The sequence below is a fragment of the Halichoerus grypus genome, chromosome 5 (assembly GCF_964656455.1).
Source record: "Halichoerus grypus chromosome 5, mHalGry1.hap1.1, whole genome shotgun sequence".
Taxonomy (NCBI): Eukaryota; Metazoa; Chordata; class Mammalia; order Carnivora; family Phocidae; genus Halichoerus; species Halichoerus grypus.
The window spans coordinates 58,496,016-58,512,220 of NC_135716.1; the positions used below are offsets into that span (position 1 = coordinate 58,496,016).

Below are 16,205 nucleotides of genomic sequence, written 5' to 3' on the forward strand. Positions count from 1 at the left end.
AGGAGGAAGCTTTAACTTCTCTTTATCATGATGCTTTGGATATTACGATTTTCCAGGCTTTTATGCGAGAAACTTTTTTTTCCTGCATCCCTTTTCCTTCCCATATCAGAGGTAGAAAGTACCACATTGCACAGTGACTTTATTTTTCTAATTAAAAGAAAATTTAATCTCCACTGATTCTCTTTTCTTGTATTTGAAGATTCTTTTAATATAAAACTCTGATATGTGTAGAAAAACTTGTTTATCTGATATCTACTCTAATTGATGCTTGGCCTCTTTCAAATCTCCTTTATCCTGAAGCACTAAAGTTTTTCCTTTATTAGTGGCCTTTAAAAAATAATTTTAAACTTAGAGAAAGGTAAAAAGTACAGAGCTTAATATTAACAATTATATAACCATAATATAATTGTCAGCACCAGGAAATTAATGATGATGTAATCTGATTCAAATTTTTCCAGTTTTCCTACTAACGTCTTCTTTCTGGCCCAGGGTCCAGTCTAGGATCCCATAGTGCATTTAGTTAAATCTCTTCCAATCAAGTAACAGTTCTTTAGTCTTTCATGATCTTAACACTTTTTTTTTTTTTAAAGAATTTATTTATTTATTTATTTGACAGAGAGAGACAGCGAGAGAGAGAGCACAAGCAGGGGGAGTGGGAGAAGGAGAAGCAGGCTTCCCACTGAGCGGAGCCCGATGGGGGCTTGATCCCAGGACTCTGGGATCATGACCTGAGCCAAAGGCAGACGTTTAATAACTGAGCCACCCAGGTGCCCCGATCTTAACACTTTTGAATAATATGATTACTTATTTTGTAGAATGTTCTTGAATTTGGGTTTTTCTAATATTTTCTCATGATTGATCGAGGTTGTACATTTTTTTTTAAAGATTTTATTTATTTATTTGACAGAGAGAGAGATAGCGAGAGCAGGAACACAAGCAGGGGGAGTGGAGAGGGAGAAGCAGGCTTCCCGCCGAGCAGGGACCCCAATGTGGGACTCGATCCCAGGACCCTGGGATCATGACCTGAGCTGAAGGCAGACACTTAACTGACCTGAGCCACCCAGGCACCCTGAGGTTGTACATTTTTGGTAAGAATATCACAGAATTGATGCTGTACCATTCTCAGTCCCCTATATGCTGCTGTGTTTATAATACGATTATCTTAAATATCTCCTTTACTTACATTAAGAACCATATCCGACAGTGTTATAATTTTTGTTTCTAATGGCCAGCATAATTTAGAAAAGTCAAGAAGAGAAGGAAAGTCTACTGTATATTTACCAATGTTTTTACTCCTTTCTGTGTTTTTTCTTTCTTCCCAATGGAGTTCAAGATTCCTGCTTTTATCATTTCCTTTTTGTTTCAAGACCTTACGTTAGCCATTCTTTTAGAATAGGTATGCTGGCAACTTATACTCGATTTGCACTCATTTGAGAATGTTTTGGGTCCCCCTTCATTCCTTAAAGATATTTTGCTCAATATAAAATTCTGGGTTGACAGTTCTTTCAGCACTTCAGAAATGTTGTGCCAGTTCCTTATGATGCCATGGTTTCTGCTGAGACACTGCTGTCAGATTGTTTCATCTCTGTAGGTCAGGAGTTGTTTCTCTCACCGCTTCCTTCTAAGTTTATTCTTTGTCTTTAATTTTCAGAAGTTTGATTATGTTGTGTCTTTGTGCTTACTCTGTTTGGGATTTGCCCAGCTTCTTGAAGCTATAGGCTTATATCTTTTCCTAGAATTTAGTGCATTTTAGCCATTATTTCTTCAGATTCTTTTAACCCCAGTCACCGTCTCTCCTCCTTCTGGGATTCTGATGACACAAATATTAGCTCTTTTGTTATGGTCCCAGAAGTCTCTGCAGCTCTGTTCATATTTCTCAGTCTGTTTTCTCTCTGTTGTCCAGATTGGGGAATTTCTGTGTTTCTGTCTATAAGTTTACTAAATCTTTTCTCTGTTCTCTCTACTTAGTTTTTAATTTTGGTTATATTATTTTTCAGTTATAAAATTTCTTTTTTATTTATTTTTTTATTATGTTAGTCACCATACAGTACATCATTAGTTTTTGATATCATTGTTTGCGTATAACACCCAGTGCTCCGTGCAATCAATTATAAAATTTCTGTTTGGTTCTTCTTATACCTTCTGTTTCTTTGGTGAGACTACATTTTTTTCATTTGTTTCTATAATGGTGACTTTCAAACACTTGTCTGATGAATCTAATGTCTACGTCATCTTGGTGTTGGCATCTCATGATTGTCTTTTCTCATTCAAGTTGAGATTATCCTGGTTCTTGGTATAATGAATGATTTTCTGTGGAATCCTGGACATTTCAGGTATAATAAATCTCTGTGTCTTATTTAAGTCTTCTGTTTTAGTAAGCCTCCTCTGACATTGTGCCAGCTAGGGATCTTGGAGTGTCGCCTTGTTACTTGTTATGGGTAGAAGTTCACTTTCTCCACTGAGTTCTGTTGACACCCTGGTGGGAGGAGGGGGACATGTTATAGGTGCAAAGTGGTGAAAGTAAGTCCTGACCCTCCACTATGCCGCTTCTGAGACCACCCCAGTGAGAAGGTATAGCATGCCTCATTATCACCAGATAGAGACAAAAGCCTAGGAATCCAGCAGGGATAAAAGTCACGACTCCCCATTTCAGCCTTCTCTGTCACCATCCCAGTTGGGAAATTGGGTCACCTCATTCATCTGGCAAGGATGGAAGTCTAGGCTCTTGCTGATGAGAGTGGGGATGGGTCTGCCATATTTTCCATGGTGTTTGGTTGGAATAGGGCAGTTATTGTCTAAATGTTTTCTGTTTTGCTAATTTATTCATTTTCTGGCCCTTTGAATAAACAGAGCAGATTTTCTTGGGGCTCTATTATTATTATTGTTATTATTTTCTATATCCATTGTCATTTCCATGTTGCCACCTTCTCTAGCACACAGTCCAGAATACATAAGGCAAAGAGAAAACTGAGGGATTCACCATTCTATTGTTTCTTGGGTCTTGAAATCCCTAGCTTGGATTCTTCCTCCTTCTCTCCTGCTTTCTGAATCCTCTTATGTTTGTTTTATATATAATATCCAGAGCTTTTACTTACACTTAGCAGGAAGAATAGGGAGAAGTAAATCTGTTTCATCTTGTCTGAAAGTAGAAGTCACAATGGTCTTTGCATCATGAATGTAATTATATTTGAAAAACAAATATAGTACATTTCTAAAATCTATAATTCCTGAGTAGAAAGCAACACATTCCAATATTTTTTATAAAAAAAAATCTAAATGCTGTTATAAATTAAATTGGTATATAATGAAAAGATTTTAAGGTCTTGTCTTTGAAGTTTAAAGTGATATTCAATACAATAAATACAATACAATAGGATTCTAATACATAAAAATTAGAGAGTTGGTTGGCCCTGTTGGGAGAAGATTGTGTTAGTTTAACTTTGGTGATGTACTAACTGCCTAAATGAACTGTAATTTTCCTTTGACCTTGGAAAAAGTTTTTCTTGTTAAGCTATTTTGTTTTAAGCCCTATAGATTTTAACATGATTTGTTATAAATATATAAATGGTTATATGTGGGTATGTCAAAGCATGAGTGCACATTACAAAAGACAGAAGCTTCTTTTCTGGTAGCTATGGAATTGACTGTTAAAAATCACCTAGTGCTTTTTTTTTTTTTTTTTTGATGGAAATGTCAAACTAAAATAACTATATATGTGTATATATAATTTACTTTCTAATTCATTGGCTTCCTCCTTAGACCTCCACTGGCATAGTGAGTAGAAACTGAAAAGCAAAGAAAAAAGATTTAGGATTTTTGTCATATACACACTCATGCCTTAAAGTAAGAATGCAGTTATCTGCCTTGACAATATTGGTAACACATCTGTTGTTGCATTTGCTAGGCAGTTTGTATCCGTGACTTACACTAGACATAAATCTATACATCTCTGCTAGATTTTGTATGCCAAGTACAGGCATGTAATTTTCAAAGCTTATCCCAAGCATAGAATTTCTGAAAGAGAGAAAAGATAATTATAAGTTGAGTCTCAGTCTTTAGAATATGATTTCATTCGTTCACTGATCCCTGTAGAGTCATTAATGTGACAAGCATATTGCATACAGAATGAAACAGATTTCTCCAGCCGCTGAAACACAGGTACATGACTGAACATGTTAAATATACGTTTACATTTTAGTTACAAAGGAGTTGATTTTAGTTATGAAAAGGATCGGGAAAAACTTTAGAGAAAGTTAATGACAGACATTATCCTAATGTAGTATTACTCTTAATAATTATATATCTTGTCATGTCTTTTATTACATTATGATGTGTTATAGTAGTGATGAGAAGAATATCTAATATATTTATTTTAATGCTAACCATGAGCCAGGCATCGTTCTAAGTGCTTTTCATAGAGAAACTCACTTTATTTATTACATATATATTAATTCATTAGTTGAATATAGAACTAACATAATGTAGTTTTTTACTGTTGACCACAGTTGACCCAAAAAAGTAAGATGATGTACATGTCGTCAAGTGATCTAAAGAGGCAGTTAAGAACATTTAATATAAATTTAAGCTATTTATTAGGGCAATATTTATCAAATAGTATACTGTTTCACGTTTTGCCAAGAAAATGCTATTTTGTGTGTTAATAAAGATACAGGTCTTCCGTACAGCTAGTATGCAGACTCTGCAAAAGTCAAGTATGTTTTGACATGCTTATCCTAAGTGCCAGTGTTAGACCTGTCACTCTTTAGCTCCTTGCTGCCTTTTCTTCTCTGTGCAGAGCTTCCATGCAGTAGCTAGAATGGGATCTCCACCTACTCCTGTGCAGTGGACCCCACGGTTAATGAACCTGAGATGCGCTAATCAAACGTGTTTTCTTGTTACAGTGCTTACGTTAGGTATCACATATGAATGTACAGGTGTTTATCTTTCCTTAGTGATCTAAAGAGCAACTTTCTTTAAACACAGGTCTTTTTTGGGACGCCTGGGTGGCTCAGTCAGTTAAACATCTGCCTTCGGCTCAGGTCGTGATCCCAGGGTCCTGGGATGGAGCCCCGTATTGGGTTCTGCTCAGCGGGGAGCCTGCTTCTCCCTCCACCTGCCGCTCCCCCTGCTTGTGCTCTCTCTCTCTCTCTCTAACAAATAAAATCTTAAAAAAAAAGGGGGGGTCTTTTTCATACCCTCCTCGTTTTTGTCCCAAGGGGGTGACCATTAAAAACATCTGACAGACAAGCAGTTAACCAGTTTCCTGCTGAGATTAGTAAAATATGTAGTAGTCCTGCAACATGAAGGAAGTTCAGCCCTGCAGGAAATGGTTTTATTCAACGTTTTTTGGAGATAGGAGGTAGGGAATTTACATTTTCATTTGGATGCCCCCTCATATTTTCAAATGGGCATGAAAAAATTTACATACCTAGCTTTTAATGTAAATTATTCTAAGGCTTATACCATTTTTCTTTATTTCTCAAGTTATATGAATAGTTGAAGTGATGTGTGTCTTCCCCTCAGGAAAAAGAAATCTCTGGACTGGCAAAATCAGTATTAGAATGGACAATTATAGCATCTCATCTGGGTTTATGTGATTACAAGTCAAAACTAGGAAACTTATTTTAAAACAAAGATTATTATAGATTTGTAAATTTCAAAGACAGCCACATTGTTTAATTTATATATATTGAAATTTTTGGCCCATCTTCTAATGGAATAATTTTTGTAAATCCACAAGAAAGAAACAAAATGTCAATTTACAGTAGTTGATAGTGTTATAAATCCAAAACAAGTGCTATAACATTATAAAAATCAAGATCAACTGCTAACATTTTAGAGTACCAAAGATAGCAAAATGATACGATTTATAAACAATAAATCTTAAAGTACACATAGAAGATGACTTTTGTAATCTCCTAAAATTATCTTTATTCACTTTTCTTTAATCAAAATCAAGGTCCTGTGACATCGCATAGTGAAATTTTTAGGACCACATTTGTAAAAACACACTGCTGTGTTAGAAAGATGTTGCTCTGTCAGTTCTGAAGATTTGTGCATTACAAGAGGTAGTGGGATTTTATTACCCTAATTATTTCAGGCTAGTGGTCCTAAGAATTCTGGCTTCTGCTGATGCTTTGAATCATAGGAAGCAATTTTCTGTGTAGAAGGATGAATTTCAAAATGTCACACATTATCTTTTTTTTTTTGACATTCACAATTTTATGAACTCTAATGTTGTTATGTCCAAGAAGAAAATATAAAACTGAACAGAGCCATATCAAACTTGTTTTTACAAGTGGCTGATGGAGTGGTATGTAAAGTGTGATTCTTAAGGGCTCTTATCTGTAGATTATTACTTTTTGTTTAATGTGGAATTGTGTCCTCAATAGTTTCCTGTATTTTTACATACTTTTATATGGCCTATTAGGCAGTCTCAGTGCGGTGGGGGTATAACATGGGATGATTTTATATTTCTCCAGTCACCACTTTCCTCCATACTCTGTCAGATCTCCCACTTATGATGTCTAGTTACCTTTAATTTTTAAAAATTGAATCTAGTTCATGGTAAAATGCCAAACTCTGATCCCCACCCTGGCAAGCCAGTCAGTTTGGCTCAAGACACTTGGAGGAGGGAGGGAGTACATTGATTTCTTGTTCCCTTCCTCTCACTCCAGTGCCTTTGAATATTTGTAGGTGGTGGGGTGGGGGCTTTTGAGATCTCTTCCTCCATACTCCATCTGTTTCATTTCATGGCCTTACTGCGCTAGTGTTGGGAGGTTTGGAGGGGGACCAGGGTAGGGGAAGATGCCACCCTAACCTGGTTTCATCCACTGCTGGTTTCCATGTAGATGATATTCATGATTTTCTTGAGGCAGCGTTTAATTTCTTCCAGTTCCCTCTGTCCCTGAGGGATAGCCATATTTCCTTTGGACTTTACCAGTGGTCCTTGCCCCTGACCCCCTCTGTTGGTAGGTGTCTCTTTGTTTGGCCTGAGTATCCCTTTGGCTTCTGCTGAGATTCTCTTTCATTCCCTCCAAGGGCCATGAATATGTAGGGTGAGCATATCTCCCTTTGTCCTTTTTTTGATTTCAGGCACACTGTGTGCCTAGACTCCTTCAGCAAGCTCTCAGATATCTCCAAACTCAATCTCTTATTTTCCTATGTTTCCAAACTGCTAGGGGCACACATTGATTTCAGTCAAGATTTCTTTTCAGAGGAAGCCTATAGATTCTGCTAGGGGACAGAATATAAGTACTCCCACTCTGTATCAGCTGTTTTCTTAGAGCTACCCCACTCATTGAAAATGCTATATTCCTCATAAGGGTGACAATCAAGATGATTCCTTCCCCTTCACCTCCCCCTTCCTAGTTCCTCTGTGTATTATTTATGGTTGGACCAGTTCTGCTGACTCTTACTAAGGGGTTGGGAGTAAGGCCTAGCCTAAATGTTGGCAGCTCTTTAGAGCTCCTTTTGTTGGTTGTTTGCCTGGTGTTGATTCTGGGGCAGCAGAAAAAGTCCCATGGGAATAGATTCTTTGTAAGTGATAAAAAGCCCAGTGAATTAAATAAAATAGGTGTTTATTCTTTTCTCATGGAAAGGTCTGTAAGCTTGCAGTCCAGAGCTAGTGTGATGGGTCTGTTCCATGGAGTCTTCAGGGACCCAGGTTCCTGCCTACTCACCACCCTGCCATCTGTAGGTTTCAGCCCTTGTCCTTTGGCCAAAGATGGTAATGTCCGCCCATATTCTAAGCAACAGGCTGACAAAATGAGTCAAGAGGAAGGAAAAGGCAGACACTTGAAATCTCTTTTTAAAGTTTCCAGGAAGCTGTTATAGAAGTCTTTTGTTTACATTCTACTCAGCCACATGGTGTCATAGCTATAAGGGAGCCTAGGAAATATGAACTTTATTCTGAGCATTCAAGTAGCCAGCTAGGAATTACTGTGGAAGAATATTGGAGGACAGTTGGCAATCCCTGTCACATTCACTGGATGCTCTGACATTTTATTTGTGGCTATGTGCAAAGTTACACCTTTACATTTATCTGTTCTATATGAGTTATATATGGTCACCAATATTGAATGTCTGCAGGATGCACAGTGTTTCATAGTGTATTGCAGGCTTCCAGTGAATTGTGTGCAGTTAGGAGAAAGTTAAATCTTTCAGTAATAGTATCTAAGCCATGGATGCAAATGCAGTTTGGAGTTTATATTTTCTACTGGGATTGTCTTGTCGTATTTCTGTCCTTTGTGATTTTCATCTCTAGAAGAAAAAATAGAACTGCAATAAATTGGCTAACTAAGAAGTATATTCACTGTCAATTTGGATATTTAGGGAAGTGTCATGTCTTTCATACAGACTTTCAATTGATGTCAAAGGGCAGTTATATTTTATTTTAAAAAGCATGTTTTATAATAGCACTATATACGACGTAATATTTTAACAGTACCATAAATGGCTGTGAACTGTAGCTATTTTAGTGTCACCATTTATTGGCTTTTGCATAAACCTGTTATGTGATAAGTTTCATTTTCCCCCATCATATTTAGCTGATGCATAGTAAACAACACTTCCACATTCTTGAACTCATATATACTGAGTGACCTTTCAGTTTGCTTAGGAGGTATAGTAATGGTGATTTAGAACTGTTGTCAAGTCTTTTCCCCCAAAGTTAACTTGGAAAAAATATTTTTATAATAAAATCTTTAAAGTACTTTGGAAACAAGCTTTGTATGTTGCCTTGATTTAAACTCTAAACTACTTTTTATAGATGCCAGGAAGTTTCCCTACCTTCAGGGAAACTGATGGCAAATCTTAGCCCTTACCAGCTTAAAAAAGTTAAATTATTAAATATTAGACTAAGATCCATATTGTTGTCATTTTCAGTCAGATGTATATTATCCATGACAAAATATACATGGACCAAAATCTATAATAGAAGTATATTATGGGTATTAGACAGCAGTCAGAATTAAACCTCAGGGAACTAATATGTGTTTAATTTTCTTCCTCACAAATTCAAGATTTTCACCTAAGCTTTTATCCTAGACCTATATACATTTAACAAATTGAGCAAGTTGTAACTAATAAAACCAATTTTCTCTAAAATTAGTAGGAATTCCATTCTATAGGCATGTTTCATTAATTTATTACAAAAGCAATGCTGTTTTTGCTTTGTTAGCTTAGAAATAAAATAAGCACTGCTTGAAAGAACTTCTGTGAAAGTAGATAAATGAGAGGATGGAAATTTTCCCACTGGGAAGATGGACTCACACTTCCCTCTACCCACATTTACCCTACCTCTGATATGGAATGTCTTACATGTGGTTTTAATAATGGTTGGTTGTATTTAACTAAAAAATAATAAATAATATAGTAAAATATTTTTACTAAAATATTTTAGTTTAATTCAATTTGATTGTAATGTCAAAATGTCAAGCAGAACATGATGTAGTGATAGCTATATATATTTAACAGTGGTTTTATAGGGACGCTAATGTAGAAATAGAAGAATGTCACTACCAATTAAGTGGCAATCACACACATAGAGTCAAAGATGAGTGAAAATTCAGGTTGACAAAATTCCATTGGAATCAAGTGAACTTTGACTTATGCTTACCCTTGAGTCTTTAGCATTATGCATTATGAAAAGCTGGACTTACAAAGACAGGTATAGCATATAATTGTGAATTTTTCTACTGGCTATAATAATGTAAAACATTTTATAAAGTATTTCCTAAACTTTTTTAAAACTTCAAAAGTACTTAAAATGGAATTAATAGATTTTCCATAGATATTGGAAGGTCCGGATAAGGTTTTGAATATTTAAAATGTGTTCTGCACAAATTGATTGAATTCTTCTGGAAATCTAGAGCCTTTGGAAAGGACCTCTTGCATCTGGCTCCCTCTTACAAGTGGTGTTCAGCAGATTGCATGTGTTCTGTTATAGGTTCACTACTGTGATAGACAAAGTGGCAAAGAGTGTGTGACCTGTCTGACATTAGCCCCTGTGCAGATGACTTTCCATGCTATTGGAAGCTCCATTGAAGCCAGCCATGACCAGGTATAATATGCCACTGCCATTTTGCTGCGTTATGGCCCAGCTGAGAAACCAGAGACCATCAAAATGGAAGCTATGTGCACACATACAGCTTTGCTTTCCCTAATACATTATCCACTAGCACCATGTGCTAGAATTTTGAAAAATCCAAAATTTTTGTGTTGGGAAACTGGTATCTTAGGAGATTTAAATTATTTTAGACTTCTAGTTTGTAGTTCATTATTAACTTAAATATAGAATTCTCTTATGTGGAAGAAATAATTGCCCTATAAGTTATTTTTATTTTTAATAATTATATATAAGAAGCAGCATTAGCAAAACAATGTAGATAACACTGGAATCTCACTGTAATACACTCATTTAGTTCTGTTGAAGAGGGTTTAGTATTATAGAATGTGTTTAAAATAACTGAACTTGCAGAACCAACTTACTCCCATAATTTGGGATATTATTAAAATGATGCTCCAGTGTTGTTTCTACTTTTAAAGCTTTATTTCTGAAATAAAGCTAAAAATCTGAAAAGTATATTGTTTCTTAATAACAAATTCCTTTGTTTAGATAGTAGCTTGAAAATGCATCCTGTTTATAAGATAATACATATTTTCAATTAAAATAATCATCAGATTAGACTAAACTAATGATCTGGGTCATAGAGTTTCTAATTTGGAGTCAAAATAAATACACATGTACACAGTTTACAGTTTGACTAACCAGCTGTGCTTTCTAAATTAACTATTCACTTGCAGAAAAATGGTCACCCACTTTCATACCCATTTCTCAGGAAATTTGAGGGTTTCTCATAGTCTTGCCTGACTAATCTTTTTTTCCTTCTCTCTGAGGAGTGCCCTTGCATGAAAAGAATAAAAGAACGTAATAGTGTATCTTCTCAAACACATGATTTATTGTCCAACTCAAAAAAGACACCCTTAAGGGCACACCTCTCTAGTTCATAATGTCTCTGACATTGTGCGGTTTCCAATCATCTTTTGTTGATTGGTGGCAAGGTATTGTGGGGCTTAGGAAAAAGCAACTAATTAGGCAGAAAATCTGAGTCTTAGGAACTAGCCATAGCATAAGTTAGCTGCAGCTACTGGAGTGGATTCTGCACCTCTCTTTGGGACCCTATTTTCTGGATTTTTTTTTTTTTAAGATTTTATTTATTTGACAGAGACACAGCGGGAGCAGGAACACAAGCAGGGGGAGTGGGAGAGGGAGAAGCAGGCTTCCCGCGGAGCAGGGAGCCTGATGCGGGGCTTGATCCCAGGACCCTGGGATCATGACCTGAGCCGAAGGCAGACGCTTAACGACTGAGCCACCCAGGCACCCCTGTTTTCTGGAATGTTAAATAAAGGAGTTGGTTAGACTTACAAGATCCATTCCAGTGCTACCATTTTATGATTCTGTGACTGATCTTCCTGCTCCTGGTTAAATGAGACCAACCAATGATAAACAGTTGACAGCATATTAACCTTGAAAGCAGTTTTGAGATGGCTGCAGTGCTTCCCAGAGTTTGGCACCGACATATGCTCTAGCTGCAGGAAAGTGTGCAGCGGGAGTAGAGGGATGGGACCTAAACAAACTTACAGAATACATTTCCCTCTATACAACTATAACTGAGCTGTATGCTAGGTTCAGGAGAAATGACGAGAATGTTAGACACGGTTCCTGCTGTTGGAGCTTGCAACCTAGCAACTTCACTGCTTTGAATATTTGCCAAAAAGTCTAGCTACTGCTCTATCTCTCTATATCCATTCATGGCAGAAACAAATGCAAGAGCAGCTTGAGATAACCATCCTACAAAGGCCTCTCCTCCTTAGGCTGAGCAAAGAAATGAAAGAGTGCTTCAGAAACCCACACACCTGAGGAGCAACCCACTGTTAGCAGAGGTAGCACGTTGCTATAAAAGAGCACTAGAATGGGAATAGAGACAGATCAAACCTAGATTCGCCATGAAGTAGCCATGGGCACTTGTCCCTATACCACTTGGAACTTGGCTTCTTCATGAGTAAAATAATGAGGGTGGTTCAGGCTTATGCCCAGTCCATGTGGCAAGGTATACAAAGTTCTGGGCTAGTATTAGTCCGTATGGCACCTTTACAAATTAGAAAAAAAAGGTGCTTCTTCCTCAAAGCATTTTACTGCAATCCAAATCCACAAGACTTACAGCATGAATGGAGGCTCCCGGCCCCCACTCCCCCACCCATGAGGTGTTCAGTACATAACCTGCACAACTGTACATAGAGGTCTTACACTAGATCTATCTGGAATGTCAGTTTTACTCAATGGTAAGTAAATAAAGACATTTTTACATTAAAGCAAATGCAGTTGCATTAGAGATGATGAACTTGCATGAGATTTTAAGGTAAAAAAAGACTTTCAGGAAATGCATTGCTAATGGTCAGATGGATGAGTGGAAGATAGATGGATAGATGAATAAATGAAGGGAGCTGTGACTGGAGTGGTCATCCTGTATACCAAATACTCTACTTTGGTGGCCTCAGATACAAATGGAAGTAAGGGCGTGATCAGTGCTCCTCCCTTGTACTTGGACTGTTGGGCTCCCTGAGGAAAGGAGACACAGTGAACCTCTACTCCACATCCTCTAGTTTTTCTGCATTATGTTGCCATTACCCTTTCCTCGTAGTGAGGGTCTGGGTAAGCAAAAAGTACTTCTTCACCATACTGAAAGCATAAACTTGATCTCATAAGTTGGAAAGGATGGACCACTAAATGCTTTTTCACCTATTAATCAGTAAATACTGGAAAACATTTTAAAGCAAGAAAAATTACAGTCATTTACAAAATGTTTTCTGTTCTTATTTCATTTGAGCCAATGCAATTGAACAACCAATAAGTATTCTGAGAAAAAAAGTATATGTAAAATTTAGAGGCAATCCTTCCTATGAAACTCACGAAGTTCTTATTTATGTAGAAAATAAAGGTGAGAAATGGAAGAGCTCTCTAGCCTTGAACATTTACAGCTTACCATATATTTTTAGATTTAGCTCTAGGAACTCAGTGAAGTAAAGAGTAAATGTATTATCCACTGTATTCACTCATGTATTAAGGAGTAAGAGGACAAGGACTGTTAAATATCTCTACCGAAGGTCCATACAGATCAACAGAATGGAGGAGAGAGATGCAGTATCATCTGTATGCTGATGATGTCCAAATGTATGGAACTTCCGATTCTCCCGCCTCCCCCCCCCCCCCAAACCTGCCTCTCCCTCTTCCCCTGTCTTTTCCCTTTATCCATCCTGGTAAATGACACCACCATCTACCTTGTTGCTCAAGTCACGCTCCTTGGATCATCTTGGCCTCCTCTTTCCTCAGATGCTACTTCCAGTTCCGGTATCCCTTCCTCTGAATTACACCTGTCACCAGACCACTTTTCACCACCTCCAATGTTGCCATTGTAGTCACTATCATGGGTTTTTGTTGTTGTTGTTGTGTTTTAAGGCTTTATTTTTAAGTAATCTCTACACCCAACATGGAGCTCGAACTTAACAACCCCTAGATTAGGAGTCGCATGCTCTACTGACTGAGCCAGCCAGGCACCCCCCTACCATGTTTAACCCAGACAATTGCAGGAGTCTTTACACTAGCTTCCTTTTTTCTGCTTCTGTTCCATTGTGGTATATCTTTCACACAGTAGCCAAAATTATTTTAAGTTAATCAGATCACGTTATTCAGCTGTTCAGAACCTTCCAGTGGCTTCCCATCACACCTACTATAAATCCAAAATTTTTGTTATGGCATGTAAGTCCCTATGTGATTCGGCTCTCTCCATCTCTCCAGTTGCAGTTCCTACCACTCTCCTTCCCACTCAGTATCCCGGGCTCATTGGCCTTGTCGCCAGCTATATCATGACAGATGAAAGAAACCAGACTCAAAGGCTACGTACTGTAGATGCAATGTGTACGGCATTCTGGAGAAGGCAGAACTAGAGAGACGGAAAACAGATCATTGGTTGCCAGGGGCTGAGGAAGGATTGACCATAAATTGTCACAATAGTTTCTGGGGGTGATGGAAATGTGCTATAGCTTGGTTGTGGTGGTAGAACATGACTGTATGCATTTATTAAAACTTACAGAACGGTATGCTAAAAAGGGTAAATTTTATTGTATTTAGATTATACTTCAATAAACCTAACTTTAAAAAAAAGCCAGATTCATTCCTTTATCAGTGACCCATAAATGGAATTGACCCCAGGGAAATGTGGAAACATGACATCCCTTTTCCTTTCCTGCATTCTCTGAAAATGTTGGATCCGCCTTAGAATGCACTAAATTAAACTTAGAGCCCGATTTAGAGCTTCTCCAAATGCCAGTGCTTAGTTAAAGCCTGCTTCAGGCTTCCAGGATAGTTATTAATCTCCAGAAAGCGGTCTAAGTCTGCTTGACTTCAGGGAAAGGATCTGTAGTGTTTTCCATTTGGGAACTCTGAATTCTCATCCAGGCAGTGGACAGTCATTCAGACTGGTCGCTGCCTGGGACTCCCTGTGGTGTCTTGGGTGAAAATGTTCTAGGTATGTTTGCTTTATTCATCACAGCAAATGTGATACTATCAATTTACATTAGTTTAGAATGTTTAACTGTCTAGAATAAAAACAGTTTAAATTTCCAGATACTGATTTTCTTTTCAGATATTTTTTAGCAAACATTTGTTAACTGAATAACTCTCTGGGAATATTGCACTAGATACTAGAGCATACAAAAATAACTGACTTCTTCTAGTCCTCGTAATAAGCTAGATAACTAACTTAAATGTAGTCTTTGGTGAGCTAATTATCCTGTGACATTTAAAATCACATCATATGGTGGCTTCAGTGAAGATCAATCTTCCTTATTCATTAGTGGAGTAAAGAGCGCATTTATTTGGTAAGGTGGAGCTAGTGAGGGTTTTGCTCTAAATAGGTCCTATTTGGAAATTAAATTTGTATTGGTTAGAGGGTATTCTTGAAAGCAAAATCCTTTTTAATAGTGCAGAAAGGTTTTTGGAATTTTCTAGCTTGGTATAATTCACCAAATATTCTTTCCTCTGTCCGTCTGACCTGACACTTTCTACATCTTCCTTCACCACTCGGATGTTACTCAGTACTGCGTACTCTCTGTCTCTGTCACTTATATCAGTCACCTTCTAGGTAGCCTCAAAATCATAAACTTCCTTCCCTGTCTTTTTATTTTTTCATTCACCTTTATTTAGACTCCATTATTAATCTTAACAGTCTCAACAATACTGGGTAGGCAGACATAGATTAGTAGCTTAATTTCCAGTTAATAGTTTTACCACTGCCTACCTCATTCTGTTCAGGTTAGCTTTGGAATTCACTTGCGTCATATAAAAAAATGAATAAATCAACCACCTAACCAAGCACTAACTCGCCAATGAAGTGTAACATATGTAAATTGCTATTTGCTCTAATCTGACTTCTCAACACAAAATGAAATTATGATATAAAGGACGATGCATACTTCGCACAGTACTTAGAATTTATGAAATGAACAATTCTTCAACAGAAAAGAAACAGGAACCAAATTTATATTAAATGTAAAGTTTACTGTGTACCAGATTTTGTGCTAGGCTCTACATCCATTATTTTGCTTAATTCTCATAATAATTCTATGAGGTATAAACTATAGTGTGTGTATATTTGCTTCATTTGCTACATTACCTGTAAGAGTTTATGTCCAGATTAGCAAATCAAGCAGAGTTGTTCCCCATGTGTGTGCTTTGACTAGAATTCAAGGCAGACCTCTCAGTGAAAGGACAACCATGAAGTGTAACAAGTTACAAATCTAATGGGTATTCTATTCTACTTTTGATTAGTTAAATACTGCTCATAGTTTTTTTTCTGATTAATTAAAAATCTCTTTCCCTTAGTAATTATTCCATAATGTCTTACAGTCACATAATAATTAAAAACTAAGAAAGAAAAGGTCTTCACACATATTAAATATATACTATCACAACGATAATACATGGCTTGATTATAGACTATATACAGAACTTTTGTAGTACTAAATGGTCTTAAATGATAGTGCATATAGTCCCTTTCCTTTGAGGTAATTGTAGCCTAATGGAGTGTATCAGCTAGGATGCTTTTGGCTACAAGTAACAGAAAACCTGACTCATACTGGCTTAA

General features: G+C 37.0%; 1 protein-coding gene across 7 annotated transcripts in view; it reads left to right on the forward strand.

Annotated features, from left to right (window-relative positions):
• STAU2 (staufen double-stranded RNA binding protein 2) overlaps window positions 1-16,205 on the forward strand; it is a 304,830-nt gene that overhangs the window by 196,660 nt on the left and 91,965 nt on the right. For 6 of the 7 annotated variants that reach the window (XM_036065333.2, XM_036065329.2, XM_036065332.2 and 3 more), the window contains one exon: window positions 9,950-10,063. The exons of the other annotated variant lie outside the window; for it this stretch is intronic. In XM_036065333.2, the coding sequence (XP_035921226.1) occupies window positions 9,950-10,063 (114 nt within the window). The remainder of the gene's footprint in view (window positions 1-9,949; window positions 10,064-16,205) is intronic. 7 annotated transcript variants of the gene reach the window in all.